The 27546-nt window shown below is 40.1% G+C and overlaps 1 protein-coding gene across 9 annotated transcripts in view; it reads left to right on the top strand.

The window, feature by feature from the left end:
• WASF1 (WASP family member 1) overlaps positions 1–27546 on the top strand; it is a 174321-nt gene that overhangs the window by 133064 nt on the left and 13711 nt on the right. For all 9 annotated transcript variants that reach the window (XM_038397605.2, XM_038397600.1, XM_038397602.2 and 6 more), the window contains 3 exons: positions 23494–23647; positions 25216–25333; positions 26136–26308. In XM_038397605.2, coding sequence (XP_038253533.1) covers positions 23494–23647; positions 25216–25333; positions 26136–26308 — 445 coding nt within the window. The remainder of the gene's footprint in view (positions 1–23493; positions 23648–25215; positions 25334–26135; positions 26309–27546) is intronic.

Here is a 27546-nt window from a genome sequence, read left to right as displayed (position 1 = left end):
TTCCATGGGTCCAGATGATGAAGATGTCATCAATGTAGCGCAAGTAGAGTAGGGGCATTAGGGGACGAGAGCTGAGGAAGCGTTGTTCTAAGTCAGCCATAAAAATGTTGGCATACTGTGGGGCCATGCGGGTACCCATCGCAGTGCCGCTGATTTGAAGGTATACATTGTCACCAAATGTGAAATAGTTATGGGTCAGGACAAAGTCACAAAGTTCAGCCACCAGGTTAGCCGTGACAGTATCGGGGATACTGTTCCTGACGGCTTGTAGTCCATCTTTGTGTGGAATGTTGGTGTAGAGGGCTTCTACATCCATAGTGGCTAGGATGGTGTTTTTAGGAAGATCACCAATGGACTGTAGTTTCCTCAGGAAGTCAGTGGTGTCTCGAAGATACCTGGGAGTGCTGGTAATGAAGGGCCTGAGGAGGGAGTCTACATAGCCAGACAATCCTGCTGTCAGGATGCCAATGCCTGAGATGATGGGGCGTCCAGGATTTCCAGGTTTATGGATCTTGGGTAGCAGATAGAATACCCCAGGTCGGGGCTCCAGGGGTGTCTGTGCGGATTTGTTCTTGTGCTTTTTCAGGGAGTTTCTTGAGCAAATGCTGTAGTTTCTTTTGGTAACTCTCAGTGGGATCAGAGGGTAATGGCTTGTAGAAAGTGGTGTTGGAGAGCTGCCTAGTAGCCTCTTGTTCATACTCCGACCTATTCATGATGACGACAGCACCTCCTTTGTCAACCTTTTTGATTATGATGTCAGAGTTGTTTCTGAGGCTGTGGATGGCACTGTGTTCTGCATGGCTGAGGTTAGGGGGTAAGCGATGCTGCTTTTCCACAATTTCAGCTCGTGCACGTCGGCGGAAGCAGTCTATGTAGAAATCCAGGCTGCTGTTTCGACCTTCAGGAGGAGTCCATCCAGATTCCTTCTTTTTGTAGTGTTGGCAGGAAGGTCTCTGTGGGTTAATATGTTGGTCAGAGGTGTGTTGGAAATATTCCTTGAGTCTGAGACGTCGAAAATAGGATTCTAGGTCACCACAGAACTGTATCATGTTCGTGGGGGTGGAGGGGCAAAAGGAGAGGCCCCGAGATAGGACAGATTCTTCTGCTGGGCTAAGAGTATAGTTGGATAGATTAACAATATTGCTGGGTGGGTTACGGGAACCATTGTTGTGGCCCCTTGTGGCATATAGTAGTTTAGAGACCTTCCTGCCAACACTACAAAAAGAAGGATTCTGGGTGGACTCCTCCTGAAGGTCGAAACAGCAACTCCTTTTCTTTTCATTAATATGAAAACTAGTGAATATTGGATCAGTTAGAATGACAATGACTTACTATAGGGGCTCATAGACCAGATCCTCAGACAGTGTAAATCATTGCATCTCAGTTAACTTTAGTGAAGTATACTGATTTACACCAGCTGAGATTCTTTCCTTTAGAAATAGATTCATAGATACTAAGGTCAGAAGGGACCATTCTGATCATCTAGTCCGACCTCCTGCACAGCGCAGGCCACAGAATCTCACCCACCCACTCCTATAAAAAACCTCACCCATGTCTGAGCTATTGAAGTCCTTAAATCATGGTTCAAAGACTTCAAGGAGCAGAGAAGCCTCCCTCAAGTCAACCATGCCCCATGCTACAGAGGAAGGCAAAAAACCTCCAGGGCCTCTCCAATCTGCCCTGGAGGAAAATTCCTTCCCGACCCCAAATATGGCAATCAGCTAAACCCTGAGCATATGGGCAAGATTCACCAGCCAGATACTACAGAAAATTCTTTCCTGGGTAACTCAGATCCCATCCATCTAATATCCCATCTCAGGGGATTTGGCCTATTTACCCTGAATATTTAAAGATCAATTACTTACCTAAATCCCATTATCCCATCATACCATCTCCTCCATAAACTTATCGAGTAGAATCTTAAAACCAGATAGATCTTTTGCCCCCACTGCTTCCCTTGGAAGGCTATTCCAAAACTTCACTCCTCTGATGGTTAAAAACCTTCGTCTGATTTCAAGTCTAAACTTCCTGGTGGCCAGTTTATACCCATTTGTTCTTGTGTCCACATTGGTGCTGAGCTGAAATAATTCCTCTCCCTCTCCTGTATTTATCCCTCTGATATATTTATAGAGAGCAATCATATCTCCCCTCAACCTTCTTTTAGTTAGGCTAAACAAGCCAAGCTCCTTAAGTCTCCTTTCATAAGACAAGTTTTCCATTCCTCGGATCATCCTAGTAGCCCTTCTCTGTACCTGCTCCAGCTTGAATTCATCCTTTTTAAACATGAGAGACCAGAACTGCACACAGTATTCTAGGTGAGGTCTCACCAGTGCCTTGTATAACGGTACTAAAACCTCCTTATCCCTCATGGAAATGCCTCTCCTGATGCATCCCAAAACCGCATTAGCTTTTTTCACAGCCATATTACATTGGCAGCTCATAGTCATCCTATGATCAACCAATACTCCAAGGTCCTTCTCCTCTTCCGTTACTTCTAATTGATGCGTCCCCAACTTATAACTAAAATTCTTGTTATTAATCCCTAAATGCATAACCTTACACTTCTCACTATTAAATTTCATCCTATTACTATTACTCCAGTTTACAAGGTCATCCAGAACCTCCTGTATAATATCCCGATCCTTCTCCGAATTGGCAATACCTCCCAGCTTTGTATCATCTGCAAACTTTATTAGCACAGTCCCACTTTTTGTGCCAAGGTCAGTAATAAAAAGATTAAATAAGATTGGTCCCAAAACCGATCCCTGAGGAACTCCACTGGTAACCTCCCTCCAACTGACAGTTCGCCTTTCAGTAGGACCCGTTGCAGTCTCCCCTTTAACCAATTCCTTATCCACCTTTTGATCATATTGATCCCCATCTTCTCCAATTTAACTAATAATTCCCCATGTGGCACGGTATCAAATGCCTTACTGAAATCTAGGTAAATTAGATCCACTGCATTTCCTTCATCTAAAAAATCTGTTACTTTTTCAGAAAAGGAGATTAGGTTGGTTTGGCACGATCTACCTTTTGTAAAACCATGTTGTATTTTGTCCCATTTACCATTGACTTCAATGTCCTTAACTAATTTCTCCTTCAAAATTTTTTCCAGGACCTTGCATATTACAGATGTCAAACTAACTGGCCTGTAGTTACCTGGATCACTTTTTTTTCCTTTCTTAAAAATAGGAACTATATTAGCAATTCTCCAATCATTCGGTACTACTCCTGAGTTTACAGATTCATTAAAAATTTTTGCTAATGGGCTTGCAATTTCAGGTGCCAATTCCTTTAATATTCTTGGATGAAGATTATCTGGGCCCCCCGATTTAGTCCCATTAAGCTGTTTCAGTTTTGCTTCTACCTCAGATATGGTAATATCTACCTCTGTATCCTCATTCCCATTTGTCATGCTACCATTATCCCCAAGATCCTCTTTAGCCTTATTAAAGACTGAGGCAAAGTATTTGTTTAGATATTGGGCCATGCCTGGATTATCTTTAACCTCCACTCCATCCTCAGTGTTAAGCGGCTCCACTTCTTCTTTCTTAGTTTTCTTCTTATTTATATGGCTATAGAACCTTTTACTATTGGTTTTAATTCCCTTTGCAAGGTCCAACTCTACTCGACTTTTAGCCTGTCTCACTTTATCCCTACATGTTCTGATCTCAATTAGGTAGCTTTCCTTGCTGATCCCTCCCATCTTCCACTCCCTGTGTGCTTTCTGCTTCTTCTTAATCACCTCTCTAAGATGCTTGCTCATCCAGCTTGGTCTACAACTCCTTCCTATGAATTTTTTCCCCTTTCTTGGGATACAGGCTTCTGATAGCTTCTGCAGTTTTGATTTAAAGTAATCCCAGGCCTCCTCTACCTTTAGATCCACAAGTTCTTCAGTCCAATCCACTTCCCTAACTAATTTCCTTAATTTTTGAAAGTCAGCCCTTTTGAAATCAAAAACCCTAGTTGCAGATTTATTTTTGTTAATCCTTCCATTTTGTTAATCCTTCAAATAATGTTGAGCCCTGAGAAAACAAGTCGCTCAAAAAACATCACTGGGGTGACTTAGGCAGAGGACTAGCAGGTAGCATTTATGTACAACTTAAGTGGTATATATGCATTGTGCCGGCCCTCAGCATGGGGTCAATTGCACCCCAGCTGAGCAAGATCACAGAAACCTTTCACCATACAGAGTTAGCATAATTTCCACATTTCCTGAAAACCTAAGTAGGGAAGCTATTGTTTGTAGACAGAAACAGATATAAAATATCTAAGAAGCCCAAATCAGACCACTCCACTTTTTGGAATGTAATCTCAGACAGAGATTAAGATTCCAGTTTTCAATAAAAAGATGTTCCAGTCCTGGATGATTAGTTACAGTTAAAGCTCCATTCATGGGGATAGAAAATGTTAACTACACTAAAGTGAGGATTCATGTTGCATCCTATATGAACTGTGGAGTTTATATAACTTCACTTTCCAAGACTAGAATGAGTAGAAGGAAGTTTTGCATTCTTATTGTGGTGCTTTTTTCAGTTCTGGTGGATAATATTATAGCTATTCTGTTTAGAAATGAAAAACACACTTCTTTTGAGATAGCTGCACCACTGATGGATCATACTATTAAACTGAGACAGTTTGTGATCAAGATTCTCTTTGTGGGACAAACCATTGCTAAAATTGATAGACTGGACAGTCTGCTCAGTCTTTTGGCTCATTATAAAACAAAAGAGTTTGAACGTTTGGTTGGTCTGTTTTATAAAATTAGGTAAAACTGCACCAGATTTCCAAAACCTAATTGGCATACCAGGCTCATACTGTGGACCCTAGTCTTGTGGAAACTATCAAGTTCTTCAATTTTATAAGATTGTTTGCCTGAAATAGCACACCCTAGTAGCAGGTGTTTATTCTTCTGTGGAATGTTAAGTGTGCTCTCCTGATTCTAAACAGGTGACTTGTAACTGACCTAGATATAGGGAAGGTGGGAGTAACCTTAGAGGGAGGATCTAGGGTAGGGGTTCTCAAACTGGAGGTCAGGACCCCTCAGGGGGTCACGAGGTTATTACATGGGGGGTTGTGAGCTGTCAGCCTCCACCCCAAACCTCGCTTTGCCTCCAGCATTTATAATGGTGTTAAATATGTAAACAAGTTTTTTTTAATTTATAAGGGGGGGGTCGCACACAGAGGCTTGCTATATGAAAGGGGTCACCAGTACAAAAATTTGCAAACCACTGATCTAGAGGGAAGGCTGAGCAGTCCTAAGGTAGGAGCAGCCAAACCCAGTGTGAAGGTCTGAACTGAATTTTATGTTATTAATTTCAGTGTAAATAAAAACTAAACCCAGGAAGGGTGAGTTGTTGACTCTGACATGTTTGGTATTCGTTTTAGAACAGATTTTTAAAAGCAACTGCTCACAGACTTACTGCTGATTTTCCACAAACTCATGATTTGCCCAAGGAGCTCTCTCATTCTCCAAGTCTCTTGAAAACTGAGAGTAAAACCACACACACTTTCCCTTTTTCAAGTAAAGGACTATGCTTACAATGATTGGATATTGAAAGATGTCTTAGTAAGCAACTGTAATCTTATAACAGATGTGATGGTGGGGGTATGTCATTTTCATGTTTACCCTTGGCAATCTAGTTATTGGTTTAAAATTTAAGTATTTGGGGAAATTATGCAAATGTGGTAAACGTTCAAATTTCAGAAAAATACACAAGGTCCATTTTGCTTGATGGAGTTACAATTCTGAGGATATTACAGAGTAGTGAGATGGGTATTCATACTTCCTTGCACAAATGGCCTTTGATAAGTTCAGTTAGAGGCTTACATACTAGGCACTAATGGGTGTTTACTGTCAGAGAATCAGGAGAGAGATTGTTAAAATAATATTTAGCCCAAAATGCACTACAAATGCTTTTGACAATACTGCATTTATTCTTGCATATGTTTACTAAATCACACTGATAAGGAAGAAGAAGAATGTTGCAGTTAAACAAAACAGGAGTAAGAGGGGGTGCCAGTCCACCAATTTCATGGTCATGCAGCATGACCCAAGTGGCAACTCGGTATTGGTTCCTCATTCTCTGGGCTAGCAGTGCCTGGCAGTACTTTACAGGAAAGGTTGGGGTACTGCCTGTCTTGCTGAACCAGGATTGTCATTTAACAAGTTCCTTGAAGAAGCTATATCCAGCACTCCTTGCTTAGAAGAACAGGCTTGCCCAATGTGAATCCTTTGATAGGGGAGTGAAGAGATGGGGGAACCATTTGTTCTTTACCAGGCTTCTCTTGCTTTGAATTTTAAGGGTTCACTTACAAACAATTCTTGCTCTCATCTGGGCTAAAATAGTATCAAGGTTTTTAATGGAGGCAAATGGTTTATGATTTAAGTAATAAAATGTAAAAAAGTTTTGCAAATTAGTTTGGTAAGTTACAGAAGTTTAAGGGTAGAGGAGGGCTCACAGAGCCTCCTGTCTTAAACCGCCATACGAGATTCAAGCAAATCTCAGTCCTTATGCTCAACTGATTGCAAAGCATGCATTTATTTAGAGGTGCTAGCCACTCCAAAGAACAGGAAGGAAGCATTGCTGTGGTCCTACCCTCTGATCAGCCATGTAGTAGAGCACATGCTGCACCCTCTGAAAGTGTGTTGGAGTGACAGCCCCTATGCACCATGGAGCTAGGAGAGGCTTTATATTAAAAATATTTTTTCTTCCGTTAGAAATTTTTACCATACAAAACGGAGTGATTTACAGAAGCCCTGTAAAAGCTTCACTTCCTTCTGTTAAACTTAACTTGTATGGCAATGGGTCATCTATACCAGGATACACATCAGATTCTCTTTTGATATGTCACTGGGGTATTCTCTTTCAGTAGACAATAGCAGAGATATCTTTTAAGATGCACTCTTGTCCACACAGCAACAAAGAAAAGAAGAAAAATGCACTTTTAGGGGCTCACAGCATAAATGAACAGTGAGAATGAAGTACATTTGGGCAAGATACAGATACTTGACATGAACTTTGATTTAGATTTGACAGAAGAAACTGAAGTTTTGAAAGGACTTGGAATTTCCCTCATAATTTTATATGAATAAAATCTTTTAATGCAAAAGAAGAAAAATCAAATCAGGAGAGTGACTGGATTGTATTCGCTATGCACTACCCTGAAGTATAGAAATATATGGTTCCACCAGGAGCTCTAGGAAGCATTGTACCTAAGGGGTGAAACAAGGATTGTATAGAATTACTGACTTTCTACAAGAGGAGCGGAAAGAACAGAAATTACATGGATTCATACTTAGATTTTATAAAACGAATCAGAATATTGCATCAATTACTTTAAAAATGTGATTTTGGTTGAATAAAATTTACTAAATTTGTTAGAAGTTATTAATTTCACAAAATCAGTGATCACATATTGAAATCCAACAACCAGAAATGGGATTTAATGTTATCAGAGGTAGCATTTGAATTATTTCTGCCTTATGTATTTGCTTAATATTCTGTAAAAAGGAAATCAGAATGGTTTCCAACACTGAAATACTCAGTTTAAATTAATGAATCCATAACATCTGAAAAATTGTAGCTTAGAGAGGGAGTGTCCATATGTTTTGAATATAAGGTGTCTTCCCCTCATTTTCTTCTCATCACAAAGTCTTCTGTATTACTTTGTTCTCCCCATACCAGTGATGCTATACTTGTACATAGAGGAAGAATAATTGTTTGTTTTCAATTAAGTGGAATGAATATGTTTCTTTATACATGATAATAGGCATGTGTTAATAAAATTAATTCTTCAGTGAAAAATAATAGAAGCATTCAGCCTGTTTTGGCTGTGGCTAGCATGAGAAATCAGTGCTGTAAGTGTTATCATAAGTTAACTGAAGAAATACCTAATGAATTCTCTGAAATCTTTTCTTTTAATAATTTATTTTTAGAACATAAATGTAGCGTGGTAAGGTATAAAATTCCTTCTTGTAGTAAAAATAATTTAAATTCATTGCACTGGAGATGTGGTTTCTCTGCAGCCATGTTTTATTTAATGTCCTTATTTAACATACAGTGATTTCTGAGGGAGTTGAAGATGTGTGTTACACACACACATCCTATAATAATTGAGAGACTAGTGAGTTAGCTGTTAGTGGTTATTTGTGAAAGTAGTTGTGTCCAAACTGTGAAATAAAGAATATGTGATCCATTCATATTGTTGCTCTTGTAAAGAAAACTTGTCAGTTTTACCCGTAGTTCTATGAATTTCTTAGTGCCATTAATCTTGAAGTGCTAGTACAGATAAATAATTTAAAATCTGTGTAGGTGTAAATTTTACAGTGCTTTTGTTAAGAATCATCATCCTAGCTTTCATGCCTCTCTTGAGATACTGATATACAGTGCAGTACTGATACCAAGTGTAACAAGTCATTAACAAATAACAGTTGTGTATTACTCCCTAAAACAAAAAAGAAAAAAAGTGGTGTCCTGGAAGAAGGAAAATTTATAAACTAAGAGCTGATCTGTCTATTTAGCTATTTTAATAGAAAAGAATGCCTTATAATGGTGTTTTTAATTTTAACAAATTGGAAGCCAAACATAGTACATAAAGCCTTTGACTTTTGCAGCACACGTGTGCTAAATGCTGCGATAAATGGAAAATTCCATAGCAGAGAAATAAGTGTAAAAATTCAAAAACTAATGTTATTGAATTAAATATTTAAATGAATAAAAGTCATTAGTTTAATTTTTAATTCAATACAAATGTCTCTTTTGAATGTTTAAGTGTACCTGTAGGTTTTTAGTGTTCTAGAAACATCGCTTTGTCACAAAATTTAGTTAACACATGGGAAAGATTAGTAGCTGAGAAATGTTATATGTGGTGGTGGGCAGGGACATGCTGGCCGCTGCTTCCCGCCGCTCTCGTTGGCCGGAAACGGTGAGCCACAGCCACTGGGAGCAGCGGCGGCCAGGCCTGCAAACGGTCAATATATACAAACTATCTTGCAGCCTGCCTACAGATTACCCAGATGGGCCGTGTGCAGCAGGTTGCCCACCACTGTTTTATATAGCCTTAATACCATAAGAGGTATTTTATAGAGGTAGGGGTAGAGGCTTTTGCTATAGATGACAAAGGTGGCATTGGCAGGGGAAACCTAGAATGGTTGGCAGCTTTGAGGCGAGGCAATTGTGATGTTAACTTGAGGGAGCAGCTGCTGGGATGAAAAACTGGTCTTGGGAAAGGAAACAGAAACTGGAAGCTAGAGTTTTGTTTATTGTAAGACAAGGAGCAGCACCTGGAAAGGGGGTTGGGACATTTGAAAGAACAGGTTCTTCGAGATAGATGTCCCTGTGGGTACTCCACTCCACTCCAGGTGAAGATGCATCCCTGCACCTTTGCTTGGAGACTTTTGCAGCAGTGCACGGTGTCTGCCTCGCACACTGCTGGCTCTTCAACTAGTGTGCATGCGACCCGGACTCCTTGGTTCCTTCTCAACCATCCCCGGCCTGAGACGGAGCTCAGCAGTCCTGTTGAAAACCTTCATTTTCAAATCGATAAGTTAGATAAATTAGTAAATTAAGATAGACAAGTTAAGTTTCAGTTGTTAGAATTATGTCCCCTGTTTAAAAAAAATATTATTTTCCATCCCATAGTACAGTTAGTAGTAGTTTAGGAAAAGCCTGATTCACTAGGTGAATCATGACATGCAGAGAGGCAATTCCTGTATCAGATGGACACACTCAATGTTGCCTGGGGGAATCTCACATTCTCCAGAAAGTGCCCACGTAACAAGCTGAAGGCTAGGGCATGAAGGGATAGATACCTGAGGGCTGATCTATGCTGAGAGGGTGGGGGGAGGGGGGAAAAGATCTAAGTTACACAACTTCAGTTATGTGAATAACGTAGCTGAAGTTGACGTACTTAGATCTACTCACTGCGGTGTCTTCACTGTGATGAGTCGACTGCTGACACTCCCCCGTCGACTCTGTCTACTCCTCTCGCTCCGGTGGAGTACCGGAGTCGACGGGAGAGGGCTCGGCGCTGCCCTTCGATCCTTCGGGTAATGTAGACAAGTCAAGAGGCTTAAACTCAGTTTAATGGAGAAGTCCCTAAGGCCAGTCTCCAACCCTGGGCAGGAACTCTGTTCTCAGCAGAGGTCACCGGTCTCTTCACTGCCAAGGTCCTTGAAGGCCAAAAAAATATTAAAAAAACGGCCATCTTCCTCACCTCATAAAGAGCACACCAGCACAAAACGCTCGCTGACCAAATCGCTCTCATTGATGCTGGCCTCACCACAGCTCAGCATCTATGACATTCCAGGCACCTCTGGCACTGTTCATGTGGTGGCGGCCGCTGGCATCCACCACTCCGGTGCCGAGGTTGATGGCTTTAAGCTGCCTGTCTCCATCATGGCACCGTTGGTACTTCCAAAGGAGATGGCACTGGCAACTGCTCCTATTTCCATGCCACAGACTAATGCTGCTATCGCCACAGTGCCAACACAAGCAACATCAGCACCGACTCAGCACACCGCACCACCAGTGCAATCGGCACCCAGCCCTGCAGCACCAATGCTTTTGGCACCATGCCATTTTCGGCACCATAAGGATTTGTTGGTCTCCCTGAGCCTGGAGTCTCCTCTCTTAGGCACCAATGTCTCACCGGGGCCAGTGGTACCACACCAACAGCTATCTCCCATACCATCACAGTTTTCAAGTGATGAAGATGAAGAGGTTGAAGGGGTAGTCTCCCCTCACCATTCTTCCCCAATCAGGACACCTATTGCTGCTGGATCACTATGATCATGGTCCACATAGGCTCATGACATGCCACCTTGGTATGACTACCCATGGATGGGACCTTCTCTGGTCACTGGCCATATTGGAATCCCTGGGGGTCTTACAGAAGACACCCTAACGGCACCCCAGCACACATAGGAAAGACACCAGATTCCCGCCTCCACCTTTGGAGACTGTAGCTGTGAACACACAGGAGGAACCCATGGCAGAGCAGGAAGAAGACACTGCTCCCAACACCTTGCCAGCCAACAATAATTCTTCCTCCTCACCAGACGAGGCTATTATGTCTCCATCACCAACCATGGCAGATGACTGTACTCACTTCCAAGACTTGTTCAAAAGAGTGGCTAATAAGCTTAAGATTGCTCTGGAGGAAGTGCCAGACATTCAACATGAGTTAACTGATATCCTACAGACATCTTCCTCCTACAAAATAGAATTGCCAATCAATGTGGCTATCATGGAACCCACCAAGACAGTGTGGCAAACTCCAGCCACAATACCCCCAACATGCAAAAGGGCGGACCGAAAATATTATGTTTCCTGCAAGGGATCCACTACCAGCACCCAACTTGCTGGTAGTGGAAGCAGCCAACTAAAGGACAAACAACAGCAATTTCGATCCACCCTTTTCAATAAGGAGAGTAAGAGTTGGACCTATTCGGCCACAAAGTATACTCATCATCCACACTTCAATTTAGAGTGGTGAATTACCCGCGGCATTACTTGCCAAATATGACCACGGGAACTATGGCAAATGTATGGACTTTATTAATGACATTCCTGAGAAAGAGGCAACAATTCAAATCGCTGGTCTCTGAAGGACAGACGATTTCACTCATGGCTCTGCCTCGCTGAACGCGACTGACATGGCTGCGAGGTCCACCACTATGGTCGTTGTTATGTGACGAGCCTCATGGTTTAATTCTTTGGCATTCCCACGGGAGATACAAAATACAGTCCAAGATCTCCCTTTTGACAGAGAAAAATTGTTTGCACTCAAAACCAATGAAGTACTGCGCACCCTGAAGGATTCACAGGCTAGCCTCCAGTCTCTTGGCATTCATACACCTGCCATAAGAAGGAGACAATACAGATATCAAACATATCAGTGGCCTAGATACCCGACATATACACAGCAACACCAGAGGCCTTATGAACAACATCAGCAATGACAGCGACAGAGGCCACAATGACGACGTCCTCTACCACCACTACTTCCTCTAATAAGCAAATTTGAAGGCTTGGTGGAGGGTCTGGAAGACCTCTCCCACATTCCAGCACATATACCATCCACCCAGCTATTTGGAGACCGTTTGCTCCCATTCTACCTCAAGTGGGCAGCTATCACCAAGGACAAATCATCCCTACAAGTCACCCGAATGGGCTATACCATTCCTTTCCTGTCTATACCACCCACCCACCCCGTCTCTCTTCATGGACTCCTCTCACAAATATTTACTGCCCAAGAGGTAGATCATCTCCTCCAATTAGGGGCAGTGGAGACTGTTCCTGCTCAAGATAAGGGGAAGGGATTTTACTCCCACTAGACTGAAGCTCATACTAATGAAGCATGCCCTAGCTCCTCCCCACACACACACACACACACACACCCATATATCGGCATCTATGTTACAGATAGCCTTGGTTACTGTTGCTGCTTCATCTGCAGCTCTGGACAATAAGATCTCAAAAAAGAGGAAGCATTCTTCTCCCAGGAGGGAAATGAAGAAGAGGGAAAAATCACCGCATATGACCCACTCTTGGGAGACCTCTCATTTTTCCAAGGGTACAGCGGAGTCTTGGACTGGATCTGGTATTGAGGTATCGGTTTTGAGGAAGAAGACCCACTCAGATGTGCCTACCTCAAGAGCAAATACCATAGCACCACCATCTACTTCCTTTAGACATAGCGAGACCCACAAAGCTATCATTCACGCCCTGGTATCTTGCAATATCTCTGAAAGAGGACAGAACACCTCAACCATCTTGGTACTGCAACAACCTCCATCTCCTCACCCAGTATCGACTTGAGCGTCAGGTGATGGATATCCAAGCCCTCCATCTCCTTCCACGTCCTTTCTTCAGAGGATCTTATCATCTCTGAACCTGAATCGCAAATGAAAAGAGGATCTACCACCATCGCCTCCATGGTACCACTACAAAAGCATGTTGGGACTGGTTTATACCTCCAGCTTTTAGTACAGATTAGAACATCAGAGAGCTCCTCCTGCCTTAGTTTGGAGGAAGACACCTCCGACTCAGAGATCTCAGTACATGGATCCATCCCAGTACTGTACTATCCTACCCCATCCCTATGAGCCCCTTGCATGAAGATAAGCCTGGGGAACCATCCACATAACATAGGCTTGGAGACTAGGATTATCATTGGGTCCCTCCCTAGTGGGGTCACTGAGACCACTGGGCCACTACAGTGACCATCTTCATTGGATGCCTAGGAAAAAGCACCAGTACCATACCACCCATGTGTGTGTACAGAATGTCCTCACGTCTCTGCACTTCTCCAGGACTGGAAGATGTTCAAAAGGAAGAGGAGACTCAGGCAGAGAAGATCTCACCTCCATCTGGAAAGTCTTCATCTCTAGATGAGGTGGTAATGCCACCATCAGCCTCTTACAAAGAGGATTTCAAAACATTCCAGGAACTCCTGAAAATGCTAGTGGACTCCCTTCAAATCCCACTAGAGGAGGTGCAAGAGCCCAAACATTCCCTGGTGGACATCCTGACATCCCTAGGTAAACACTGTCCTATCTATATCTCCCGTATATGCCCTATGGCAAAAATCTGCCACAATTCCACTGATCTGTAAGTGGGCAGATAAAAAAAAATTGCATCCCACACAAAGGAATGGAGTACATCTTCCACCTTAAACCCAATTCCTTTATGATGGAGGCTACCAATGAGAGAAACAGTCAAACATGACCTAGGGCCTCTCCATCGGATAAGGAATCTAAATGGCTGGACTTGATGGGAAGGAAGAAATTTTCATCAGCCACTCTCCAATTTCACATTGCCAAATGCTAGGTCTTGATGGCAAAATATGATTTCAATACATACTTCAAGTTTACACATTTTATTGAGCATTTGCCACAAGACCAGAAAGATCAATTCCAGTCTATCATCACTGAAGGACAGTTGATAGGAAAACCTCTCTACCTCTGCCTTAGATACCACTCATACACCTTCGAGGTCTGTGGCCAGGGTGATGGTCATGAGAAGAGCATCCTTGATCCAATCCTTAGGACTTCTAAGAGAAGTTTAAAACATGGCGGTAGACCATCTGTTTGAAGGACCTAAGCTCTTTCCCAAGCATACAGACATACTCCACATACTCAAGGACTCCAAGACAGTATTGCGATCACTTGGGATTTATGTGACTGCAATGAGAAGCCAGTTTAGTTGATCTCAAACTGCTCAGAAATGGAGCACTACCATGAGCACACTTTCCCTAAGCCTCAGGAGCCTTCAGGAGAAAGGCTAGACCTCAGAAACGAGGTACTCCCACCCTTACTTCTACACAATCAACCCCTCTCTCTTAAGAGACACTTCTGATCCCTTCATTGGCATCATCAAGTATTCCACTCCACTGGATCACCAGTTGTGTGACTACCCCTCCTTTCAGAGTAGCAGCCGTGTTGGTCTGTATTCGCAAAAAGAAAAGGAGTACTTGTGGCACCTTAGAGACTAACAAATTTATTAGAGCATAAGCTTTCGTGAGCTACAGCTCACTTCATCGGATGCATTTGGTGGAAAAAAGAGAGGGGAGATTGATATACACACACTGAGAACATGAAACAATTGGTTTATCATACACACTGTAAGGAGAGTGATCACTTAAGATAAGCCATCACCAGCAGCAGCGGGGGGAAAGGAGAAAAACCTTTCATGGTGACAAGCAAGGTAGGCTATTTCCAGCAGTTAACAAGAATATCTGAGGAACAGTGGGGGGGAGAAATAACATGGGGAAATAGTTTTACTTTGTATAATGACTCATCCATTCCCAGTCTCTATTCAAGCCTAAGTTAATTGTATCCAGTTTGCAAATTAATTCCAATTCAGCAGTCTCTCGTTGGAGTCTGTTTTTGAAGCTTTTTTGTTGAAGGATAGCCACTCTTAGGTTGTAATCGAGTGACCAGAGAGATTGAAGTGTTCTCCAACTGGTTTTCTCCAACAAAATTAATGTTATAATTCTTGACGTCTGATTTGTATCCATTTATTCTTTTATGTAGAGACTGTCCAGTTTGACCAATGTACATGGTAGAGGGGCATTGCTGGCACATGATGGCATATATCACATTGGTAGATGCGCAGGTGAACGAGCCTCTGATAGTGTGGCTGATGTGATTAGGCCCTATGATGGTGTCCCCTGAATAGGTATGTGGACAGAGTTGGCAACGGGCTTTGTTGCAAGGATAGGTTGCTGGGTTGGTGGTTCTGTTGTGTGGTGTGTGGTTGCTGGTGAGTATTTGCTTCAGATTGGGGTGCTGTCTGTAAGCAAGGACTGGCCTGTCTCCGAAGATCTGTGAGAGTGATGGGTCGTCCTTCAGGATAGGTTGTAGATCCTTGATGATGCGTTGGAGAGGTTTTAGTTGGGGGCTGAAGGTGATGGCTAGTGGTGTTCTGTTATTTTCTTTGTTGGGCCTGTCCTGTAGTAGGTGACTTCTGGGTACTCTTCTGGCTCTGTCAATCTGTTTCTTCACTTCAGCAGGTGGGTATTGTAGTTGTAGGAATGCATGATAGAGATCTTGTAGGTGTTTGTCTCTGTCTGAGGGGTTGGAGCAAATGCGGTTATATCATGTGCCAGCAATGCCCCTCTACCATGTACATTGGTCAAACTGGACAGTCTCTACATAAAAGAATGAATGGACACAAATCAGACGTCAAGAATTATAACATTCAAAAACCAGTTGGAGAACACTTCAATCTCTCTGGTCACTCGATTACAGACCTAAGAGTGGCTATCCTTCAACAAAAAAGCTTCAAAAACAGACTCCAACGAGAGACTGCTGAATTGGAATTAATTTTCAAACTGGATACAATTAACTTAGGCTTGAATAGAGACTGGGAATGGATGAGTCATTACACAAAGTAAAACTATTTCCCCATGTTATTTCTCCCCCCACCCCACCCCCCACTGTTCCTCAGATATTCTTGTTAACTGCTGGAAATAGCCTACCTTGCTTGTCACCATGAAAGGTTTTCCTCCTTTCCCCCCCCCCGCTGCTGGTGATGGCTTATCTTAAGTGATCACTCTCCTTACAGTGTGTATGATAAACCCATTGTTTCATGTTCTCTGTGTGTGTATATCAATCTCCCCTCTGTTTTTTCCACCAAATGTATCCGATGAAGTGAGCTGTAGCTCACGAAAGCTTATGCTCTAATAAATTTGTTAGTCTCTAAGGTGCCACAAGTACTCCTTTTCCCTCCTTTGGAGACCCACTCTCTTACTACCTACTTGCCTGGGAGTACCTTACTTCAGAAAAATGGATACAGGAAGTCATGAAAGAGGACCATTCTATCCATTTCCATTCTATTCCTCCATCTGACCCCTGCTCTCTGTCCCTCTTCTGGGATCCATCTCATGAGAAACACTTAAAACAAGAGGTCCACTGTCTCTTTCTGGGAGCTATAGAACTGGTCCCATTTATTGTCTCGGGGTCACAAAATGGGAGTAGATGAATTGTGAATGATGATTTAGTGAGTTTCAAAGCAAAGAATACAAGGTAGTTGGGGCCTGACCTCCATATACAGTATGCTAAACTGCATAATTACAATCAGTGCTTAATTTGTAATGAAATATGTGCCAGGGTCAAGCAGTTAGATGCTGGAGCTCAAGCAATTTTTTTACTTTCATAATTGACACAGCAAGCCCAGAGGTGCCAGGGCCATGAACTGTCAAGCCTAGAGGTGCCTGGGCTCAGCCCTGGCAAGTCCTGGCACAAATTAAGCACTGATTACAATATGATCAGAGCATAATTAATGCAGACAGAATTTTGGGCACCAAACCTAAGTAAAGAACAATACATTAGAGCTAGAAATGCAGAATGCAATCATTTCTCCATCAAAGATTGCATCTGTGGATCCCCACTTATTCTGAGTACACATTCCTATGTGCTGCAAATCCTAGAACTACTTAAAGCAGTAAAACATGTCCCTCACACAGAGCCAGACACTGGGGGTGAGGGCCAGGTCCCCAACCGTCCTGAGTGCATTTCATCCAGTTGTCCTGCCCATTTCATGCAATTTATTAATGGTTTAGTAGCTAATCAGTTTTAAATTAGGAAATCCCCACCACCGTTTGATAAAGATAGTTAATTTAGCGAGAGATCTGTGCTTCTTTACAGTTGGTTTTCTATCTGTAAAAAGTGGGATCTGGACAAAATGTCAGGTTTTGAGTAGTGCATTTTCTTGTCAAAATATTTGTGATGACCCAACCAACACATTTGCTGCCTGAAATGCCTGGGTGATAAAGGTATTCCCTAAAGTTCTATTCAATGTTTCACAGGACATAGTTCTACACCTACATCCCGAATTTAAGGTGATTTCTTAACTCTGTCTCAATCAGTACATTAACCTCCCAGGTCTTCTCAAAGCCTCTTCAATTTATTTAGCTTAATTTCCACATGTAAGTTAATGTCCAAAGAGCATTTGAGCTATTATTTTCATTAAAACAAAGCCTTTTAGAAAATTTGAGGTTGCTCATTGTCTTTGGGGACAAGTCTAGGGGAAAGTAATTTCTGGTCCAAGAGAAAAGTAATTTCTGTTTAACAACTATCAGGACTACTATGATCAGACAGGAAATCTGGTGGCAAAGAGATCACTCTACTAAATGTAAGGTGGCTTCTAAGCATGCTTAAAGAATATCACCTTTTCTGAAATCTGTAAAACACCTAAATTGAGCTCAGATTGCAACAATTACTCTCTCATGTGAGCTGAGTCAGATGCTCATTTCTAGAGAGAGAATTTTTAATAAAGAAAAGGTGGTTACTTACTCATAAGTAGTTTTTTCTAAATATCCATCTTCATTCCCTGCTTCTCCCAAGTCTGTGGACAGGATTTTAAATAGAGGAAGGGAATTGAGGGCATTTGAGTCCATGGACTGTTTATATAAAATTCTCACAAAACATTCAGCTCCACAAGAGATCATGCTTTTGATGCTCAAGAACTCATGGTTTTAAATGGTGCTGGGAGTGTAATGCTGAGATAAGCGTTCACAGAACTGTAGATCTGCACAGACATATTTGCCAGTTCCAAGTGAATAGCCTCTTTTCTGGAATGTTTTTGGTGTAGAATCTTTTCATTAGCTGTACATTGGAAAGACTCTAAAAACTCTACTGCCTAACAGATTTCTTTTAAAGTGAGCTATAAAATACAAGATTTAATATTTCTTTGAAATGTAAATTATTTCTATCAGCATAGCTAGTGTCTGTCAGCACGCTGATATGCTACATAGCTCATCCTTTGCTGTAAATTGCAGGTCATACTTTAATGATACTAAGGGGAGTGAAATCTAAGAAGCAGCTTACCAGGTGGTAAACCATTATTACCAATTTATAGTACTGATGGGTTTTTATTTCATTTGTAAGGCTTCAAACAAAACCCAATTACTATATGTTGCAGTACCGCTATTTAAATGCTTGCTTTTTCTATTTTTTTCCTTGAGTTGAAAAGATAAATGGACAAGGATCTCTCTTTCAGAACCTCACATACAATATGTTGGTAATGCCTGTCAAAAAGATGAGTTATTTTAAATTACTTGGAAACTCTGTATTGGCAGGGAGTAAGATTAGCTGATGTAGTGGGTCTTTTCACAGAATCCTAGGAATAGAGTTGGAAAGGACAAGCTTGCATTTACTGTGTTAATACAGATCCTCAAATGAGCATGTACATTTAATGTAAAATGAGAGAGATTTAAATGTTGAATAAACAGCATATATAGGGTCTCATTGTTTGTGTACTACAACTAAGATCTGCACTGGGATTTCCACATATACAGTGAGTTTGTGATTCCTGAGAAATTTATCCACGAAACATTTTGGATATTGGATTATTTGTACCTGCAGCATAGCAAAGCTTGTTATGACTTTCAGAGGCTAATTATTTCACAGTATGATATTTCTAAATATTCTTTGCTTTGTGACCTTCCATTTCCTTTAATGATGTCATCATAATGTGGTCAAATGTTTTGAACCAAATGGCTGCTTTTTCGTGACAGGATCAAAGAATATTAAAGAAGGAAATGCTAGTAGCAGTTTTGAATTCCACAATCTGTAAATAGCCCTCAGAGATCAAATAACTTCTTAAGTTTAGAGGAAAGATAATCTGTTGAGATTTGTGAACTAAATGCCCTGGGGAGTGATCTTCCCCTTTTGTGAGGCTTGTATAGTGCTGTACTAAGTGGGGAGGGGAGGTCAATATCTAGAAGAGGGAGACTGATGATTTGGACATTTTAGTCCTGGAAAGGTGGAAGACAAGGTCATTCATTCTAAAGACTTAACCAGACACTTGATGATAAAAAAGAGAGGATATAGAACAGTGCATGTCTCAATAATTTGGCAATGTTTTAGGAGATGTTACATATTTTTATGAAGGTCAGATATCAAAAGCAAAGAAATGTTTTGTATGTGTTTTATTTGACCAAAAATGTTCCAAATTAACCCCTTCACTACTATCTGAGGATACATCTTTTCAAACAGATTTGTACTGATTTTTTTTCCAATGTGTTTCAAACTAAAATCCTGTATGGCATTTAAGACTTTAAGGAAGTGCTGTGCAGTACTGAACATGGACAGTTGTACATATCTTGCACAGAACTTTGAAAGCAGAACACTTAATTTTATGAAATAATTCAAGGCCTGGTTTTAGATCAAGTTAGCCCCAGCCTCTGTTTAAGTGCAGTTTTTAGCATGCAGATTACTTGCAATTCATGGCAGGTAAAAATAAATATATATATGCACATGGTTGAATGCAAAATTGTGCTTGCAAAAATGGGAGTCCTCTCTAAAACTCAAGTCTCCATTGTTCATGGAATTCAAGATTACTGTTAATGCCATTGTCAATTGTTTTACTCCTATCTAGCTGGGATTTTCTGTTAGTAATAGTATTATTCATGAAGTCTTGAAGAGGCTTCTGAGCACCTAACTAGACAAGGTTTTCACAGGGATAAAATATCCCCTAACTAAATAGATCCTAAGACAGGAGTGGGAGGAGAGGGGGAGAAGCCTGCCAATAACACCATAAATAAAACCTCAAAAGGCAAACCGAAAAGTGAACAAAAACCATCTTTAGCCTCACAAAGAATGTAATTGATGTGATCTGGTAAGTGAGGAGAGCATTCCAAAGTTGCAGGCCCTTTGTGGAGAAAGTCCTGCCTTCTGCCCTCTTGTGATTATACAGTGGAACTACCAGCTGTTCCAGTAACACTGTTTTCAACTGCTGTGATGGGAAGAAAGTAAGGCAGCAGACAGTGCCTCAAGTCGATTGGCTTTTATATGCTAATACTAGGGCTGTTGATTAATTGCAGTTAACTCAAGCAATTAAATTTTTAAAAAATCACGATTAATCACAGTTTTAATTGCAGTATTAAACAATAGAATTCCAATTGAAATTTATTAAATATTTTAGATGTTTTTCTACATTTTCATATATATTTTATTCTGTGCTATAAGTGAAATCAAAGTGTATATTATTTTTGCTTACAAATATTTGCACTGTAAAAATGATAAATAAAAGAAATAGTATTTCTCAATTCACCTCATACAAGTACTGTAATGCGATCTTTGTCATGAAAGTGCAACTTACAAATGTAATTTTTTTTGTTACATGACTCCACGCCAAAAAAAAAAAAACATGTAAAACTTCAGAGCCTACAAGTCCACTCAGTCCTTCTTCTTGTTCAGCCAATCGCTAAGACAAACAAGTTTGTTTACATTTAAGGGAGATACTGTTGCCCGCTTCTTATTTACACTGTCACCTGAAAGTGAGAATAGGCATTTGCATGGCACTTTTGTAGCTGGCATTGCAAGGTATTTACATGCCAGATATGGTAAACATTCATATGCCCCTTCATGCTTCAGCCACCATTCCAGAGGACATGCTTCCATGCTGATGATACTCGTTAAAAAAAAATGAGCGTTAATTAAATTTCTGACTGAACTCCTTGGGGCAGAATTGTATGTCGCCTGCTCTGTTTCACCCACATTCTGCCATATATTTCCTCTTATAGCAGTCTCGGGTGATGACCCAGCACGTTGTTCATTTTAAGAACACTTTCACTGCAGATTTGACAAAACGCAAAGAAGGTACCAATTTGAGATTTCTAAAGATAGCTACAGCACTCGACCCAAAAGTTTAAGAATCTGAAGTGCTTTCCAAAATCTGAGAGGGACGAGGTGTAGAGCTTGCTTTTAGAAGTCTTAAAAGAGCAACACTTCGATCTGGAAACTACAGAACCCGAACCACCACCAAAAAAAAAAAATCAATTTTCTGCTGGCGGCATCTGATTCAGACAATGAAAATGAACATGTGTTGGTCCACACTGCTTTGGATTGTTGTGGAGCAAAACCCATCATCAGCATGGACGCATGTCTTCTGGAATGGTGTTTGAAGCATGAAGGGACATATGGAGCTTTAGTACATCTGGCACATAAATATCTTGCAATGCCAGCTACAACAGTGCCACGAGTATGCCTGTTCTCACTTTCGGGTGACATTGTAAACAAGAAGCGGGCAGCATTAGCTCCTGTAAGTGTAAACAAACTTGTTTGTCTGAGTGATTGACTGAAAAAGAAGTAGGACTGTGTGGATTTGCAGGCTCTAAAATTTTACATTGTTCTATTTTTGAATGCAGGTTTTTTGTAGGTAATTCTACATTGGTAAATTCAACTTTCATGATAAAGAGATTGCATTACAGTACTTGTATTAAGTGAATTGAAAAATACTATTTCTATTGTTTTTTACAGTGCAAATATTTGTAATCAAAAATAAATATAAAGTGAGCACTGTACATGTTGTATTCTGTGTTGTAATTGAAATCAATATATTTGAAAATGTAGAAAACATCCAAAAATATTTAAATAAATGATATTCTATTATTGTTTAACAGTGTGATTAATTTCACGATTAATCACGATTCATTTTTTTAATCGCTTGACAGCCCTAGCTAATACACTACAAAAATCAGACTGAAGAAAACCGTTAAAATGTAATCATATGCACTCTTTTAAATCATTATTTTAAAAGACTGTAGTGACATTTCTGAATGTTTGAGTAGGCTGCTGGAACAATTTTTGTAGAAAGGATACTGAGAGCCATTGAACCAAACTGTTCCAGCACCTGGGTGCGTGAGACTGAGGAACCTCCAGAAAAAAGCTAATTTCTAGGGGTGATGAGGGGAGAAACACAAATCTGTTTGTTTAAATATTGACAGGATTGAAAGTTCTGTTCAAAATCAACTCTTTATTACTTAGATTAAATTTGGCTTTCTGCAATATAGAATGATTTTGAAGAGAAAAAACACCACAGCTTGCTGGTATAGGTTGTACTCCTTTTATTTGTCAAATCTGAAAAACTGACATTAGTTAGGAGGGAAAAAAAGTCAAGTAGGCAACTGGACTCCATGGGAGGAGTGTTTGGGAATAAGGGAAGGAGAAAGATGTGATGTTGAACTATTTCATGAATCTGCAGTGCAAATGTCATCTGTTGCCATCATTTTTTTCAATTAACCTTCTGAGGCGCCTAATAAGAATTCTTGTAGCACAACCTGCCTGATGTTCTTTAAACCATAAAGGTTGTATAATAATCTAAAGTGTCACATTGACCTTAATTTTGATTATTGTCTAAGGATTTATTAAATATATTTGCTAGTTATGAATCAGTGTTTAAGCTTATCACTGTTACACTGGGCTCTTGCCCATTCTCTTTATTTGAATCTTGCATACTGATCATTACAGGATTTTTAAAAGTTTGTTAGTAGTTACATGCAATTAAGTTAAATTGAAAAGCCACACCCTGATTCAGAAATCTGTTTAGAAAGACATTTTACTGGTTTCATGGAATGGAATAGAAAAGAGCGAACTACTTACCAGTAAGTCCCATTGACTTCAGTGGAACATGCTTAAGTGCTTTGCTAAATTGGGGCCTCAGTGGTACTTCAGTAGCAGCGCCGCATATGCTAGGAGTGCAAATTTGTCCCTATTCATGTTAAGGAGAGCTAAAGGCAAGAGCCCCCACATCAAGATGAGCCAGCTTTTAGTACTGTAGGATCATGAAATGGAATGGGTTAACTTTAGCAGGTAGCTCTGAAATCTAGAACCACGTTTTTGTGGCTGTGGAGGTCCAGCTGGGATAAAGTCAACTTGTCTGGGAAAACAGAATTCTATTACCAACCGGAGTCCAATGAGCAAAAGTTTCCTGTGATAAGTCACTGATAATGCAACAGAACATACAATACATGTTTTCATGTTGTCTGACTATATCACTAAAAGCTATATGACCTTATATACCACTGGTAAAACTGGGGTGCTACTATGACAAATAAACCATTATTAATAGTAATGCTTACCACTTATAAAATGCTTTACAAGTTCACAGTGATTTTCCAGCATTAATATAATGAATCAGATTAATGCAACCAAATCAAGTGTTGTTGGCCACTCTTTTTTTATTTTGATGTCCCTTTCAGTGTCATTGCAGGATATTACAATGAGAAAAGCTTTCCGGAGTTCCACAATTCAAGATCAGCAGCTGTTTGACCGCAAGACTTTGCCTATTCCTTTGCAGGAGACTTATGACACTTGTGAACAACCTCCCCCACTCAACATACTCACCCCTTATAGGTAAGTGTGAAAAATCAGAAAAAAATCTTTTTTCCCCCCCCAGTAACTTATAGCCGTATTCTGACATCCTTACTCATGTTGAGTAGTACCATAGTCTTGGAATAGTCCAATCACAACAATGAAACTACGTGAGGAGTAAGGATGGCATAATCTGGCCATCAACATTAAAACTACTGTGAATTTTATGCCCAGCTAACATTGGTAAGAAAAGCAATTCTAAAGCTCCATATTTGTTAAGCACTGTGTTTCTACTGAAAAAGAGAAGGAAAGTTAAAGCTAAATTCCTTTTAAGATGCATTCTGTTTCTGCTAAGGAGTACTATATAGTGTATACAATCCTGTGACTTGAATCTTGTATGGTGTGACCAATTTCACAATAGCATCTATGAGAAAAGGGGAAAAAATAATTCCAAAAGAATTGCGCATTGTTGCCATGTTCAGTGGTTTCTGGCAGAGCACAGTCAAAACCCCATTTCATTCTAAGACTTGATACAGCAAAATTAATTGAAAAGAAATTATTCTCTTCCTGTGACATTGACATTCAAGGCAAATTTGATGCCGAAGAGCACATAATAAAATGGAAAAGGCATTGATTTTTAGTCCATTACAAGTTTCTATTTATTGGATAATAATAATAATATAACATGACAATTGGTAAGAATCTAACTTTAAAAAACAGGTGATTACACTGTTGTGGTTAGTACAAAAAATGAGCTGAGGGTTTGTTGCTTTCCTAAAATTATGTTGAATGCCTATTTACATGAAAAACTGGTCCCACAACTTGTACTTACTGTGTTGGGAGATAGATTAGAGTAACATTTTAAAACAATTTAGGGTGAGTGGATTTATTTATTCGGGACACTTGTTATCCCACAACTAGCATTAAAACTTATTTCTCAAATAAGGATTTGACTACAAGGAATAATGGGGGAGGAAGGTTTTAGAGGCACTAACATGAGAGTATTAGTACTGGAAATAACTAACTGAAATAATAAAAGCTGAGCATACAGAGGAAGAGAGAGATCAGAAAATATTGCTCCCACAGTGTTATCCTCAGAGGCAAGGTGTCTGGATTTTCCAGCATAAACGTTTAATACAAAAAGTAGGAGAATTAGTCTATCATAGATTCCTAGCCGCAATAGAGCTGTTTGCAGATCTTATAAGCCAAAAGGGACCCCTAAAATGCTCTAGCAAACTACAACAGGAGGAAAAAGTGACTTCATTGAGGTAGACTTTACCCTGTAAAATACACATAATCTTTCCTTCTTTCAGCTCTGTTTTTTGTGAGTCTCCAAATGAACCTGGCTATCCATGGTAGAGAGGCTTATTTATTTATCTTTAACATGTGTATTGATCTTTGGTATAATTTTAAATCTAATTATTATGCTTCAGGTAAATTTATGTGTTGTAATAACTTTTTTGATAATGTACTCAAGGCAAAAATCCTGAATATTGTGTTTTAAAATGATGGCTGCAGCTACTGAATAAGCTGTCTTTACATTGCCTCAGCATTTAGTCCCATGCACTACCAAATAAACAGGATGTTCTATCTTGATAATTTTACCTCAGAGATGACGGAAAAGAAGGTTTGAAGTTTTACACCAATCCTTCATATTTCTTTGATCTATGGAAAGAAAAGATGTTGCAGGACACCGAGGACAAGAGAAAGGAAAAGAGAAAGCAGAAGGTATTATGTTCCAAGCTAAATAGCTGTGGGTTATGTTTGCTTGCACATATGATACTTCAGTGGTTCTGCAATTTAAAAAGTTCAGTTCTTTATATAGACAAATAGAATCTTTTCAAGCATATTGAAACTGGCTCAATGTCATTCAATTCAATCAATTTTTCCATGCAATAAGACACCATTAAAAGAGCCCAGGGTTTTAATGCTGTTTCACCATAGTTAACAGCAGGTTTACCAAATGTTATGATTTCTTCACAACAGTAAAAAAGCTCTTACAAGACATATAACAAGAATCAAAGGATGTCTCTGGAGTCTTCTTTTAAAATTTGAATTCCCAACAGTTTTATAGAGAAAGTTGTTTGGAACCTTTTTGAGAAATGTTTACTATAAATTAGCGTTAATATGGTAGAAAGGGAACATTTTAATTGTAAAAAAAGAAGAAAAAACTGAAGGGAAGCACTGCTACATGCTTGTTTTTTGCCATTTATATCTTACATATTTCATAGCATAAGTATGGTATCTTGTAGAATGCAAATGTGAGAGACACATTCAGAATCTCATTTAAGACATATTTCAAGCCAGTTTTTTAGATTTTGAATGAACTTAATACCATCAGTCGGTTATTCTTTAGCTAAGTATCATATAAACTGAAGTGTCTCCCTCTGTTAGGCCTTCATTTCCTGTTCTGGTTTGAATAATTTTTTTTCTTGCGCTAGAATCAAGATCTCTCTCTCTGTTTTGTAACCGATTTTAAAAGCATTCCTCTCTTAAAAGACTGTCAGTTTTGTTTGCATAACTCTTACAGCAGAAGAATCTAGATCGCCCTCATGAACCGGAAAAAGTGCCCAGGGCGCCTCATGACAGACGGCGAGAGTGGCAGAAGTTAGCTCAAGGTCCAGAGCTTGCTGAGGATGATGCTAATCTCTTACATAAGCACATTGAAGTTGCTAATGGCCCAGCCTCACATTTTGACTCAAGGTTTCTTTTGTTTCTTTCCTTCCTTTATTTCGAGACATTCATCTTATCTGTGGCTAAATATATTTATGATACCTTAGAGACTAACAAATTTATTAGAGCATAAGCTTTCGTGAGCTACAGCTCACTTCATCAGATGCATCCGATGAAGTGAGCTGTAGCTCACGAAAGCTTATGCTCTAATAAATTTGTTAGTCTCTAAGGTGCCACGGGTACTCCTTTTCTTTTTGCGAATACAGACTAACACGGCTGCTACTCTGAAACCTATATTTATGATGTAAATGACTGTATATGGGGTGCAGTACTCAGAACGCAGTGGTGATAACAGAATTACCACTATCAAAAGCGAATTTTGAAGTTCTTTCACCCAGGTGCTTTAAATGGTTTATTATTACCTTGTCATTTTAAAGAATAATTTATATCTCTGGAATTCATTGCTATGGGGTATGTGGAGGTGTGTGTCATTGTTACTCATTTATCAGTCTAATATACTGGTACAGGCTTGCACACAGATCTGTCACTGTATTTCAGTCCTGAACTACGACCACCCCTGTTGTTCTAGTCTTCTGATTTACTTGAGCAGAAACTGCCAGTATTATGCGGTGGTTTTGTGATGTGAACAAATTATCCACTTGGATGAGACCACTGAACTTATTTACTCTTGATTGAATCTAGAATTGGATTGAAGTTTCTGCAAACCTTAACATGCTAAATTCTCTTTTCATAATATACTTTCTGGTAGCCCTATTAATAGTATTTCTGCATGAAATGGCGTCTGATAGAGCTGATGGAGGAAAAGATCCGAGGTTTGGAGATGCAGGTGGAAAGTCTCGTTGAGTTTAGGAAGGGGTTTGAGCAGATGATGGAGCAAAGATATGAGGTATCAGAAGGGAAAAGCTTACAGATGGAAGTAGGGCTGGAGAATTTTGAGGGGAGACTGGGTGAGGAAAGTGGTCAGTGGAAGCATGTGACTAAAAGAACCAGGCAGAGGAAAAGACGGGCTAGTGAAGGAGAAATAGAGCTTAGGAACAGGTTTGCAGAGTTGGAAAATGAAGAAGGGGCTCAGCAGGTACTTGTTGAAGGTGGAAGGGTAAGGAAGAAGAGAAGAGAGGCTAGTCCTATAGGAAAAACGGAAGAGTCAAGGGAGACTACACCAAATATGAGCCCCAGGAGGATACAGGATGGGTTGAAGAGGATTATAAGGGAAAATAGGAATGGAAAGAACTTGCAGCCAGAGGGAA

Source organism: Dermochelys coriacea, chromosome 3 (assembly GCF_009764565.3).
Source record: "Dermochelys coriacea isolate rDerCor1 chromosome 3, rDerCor1.pri.v4, whole genome shotgun sequence".
NCBI classification, from domain to species: domain Eukaryota; kingdom Metazoa; phylum Chordata; order Testudines; family Dermochelyidae; genus Dermochelys; species Dermochelys coriacea.
This window is presented reverse-complemented; position numbering and strand designations above follow the sequence as displayed.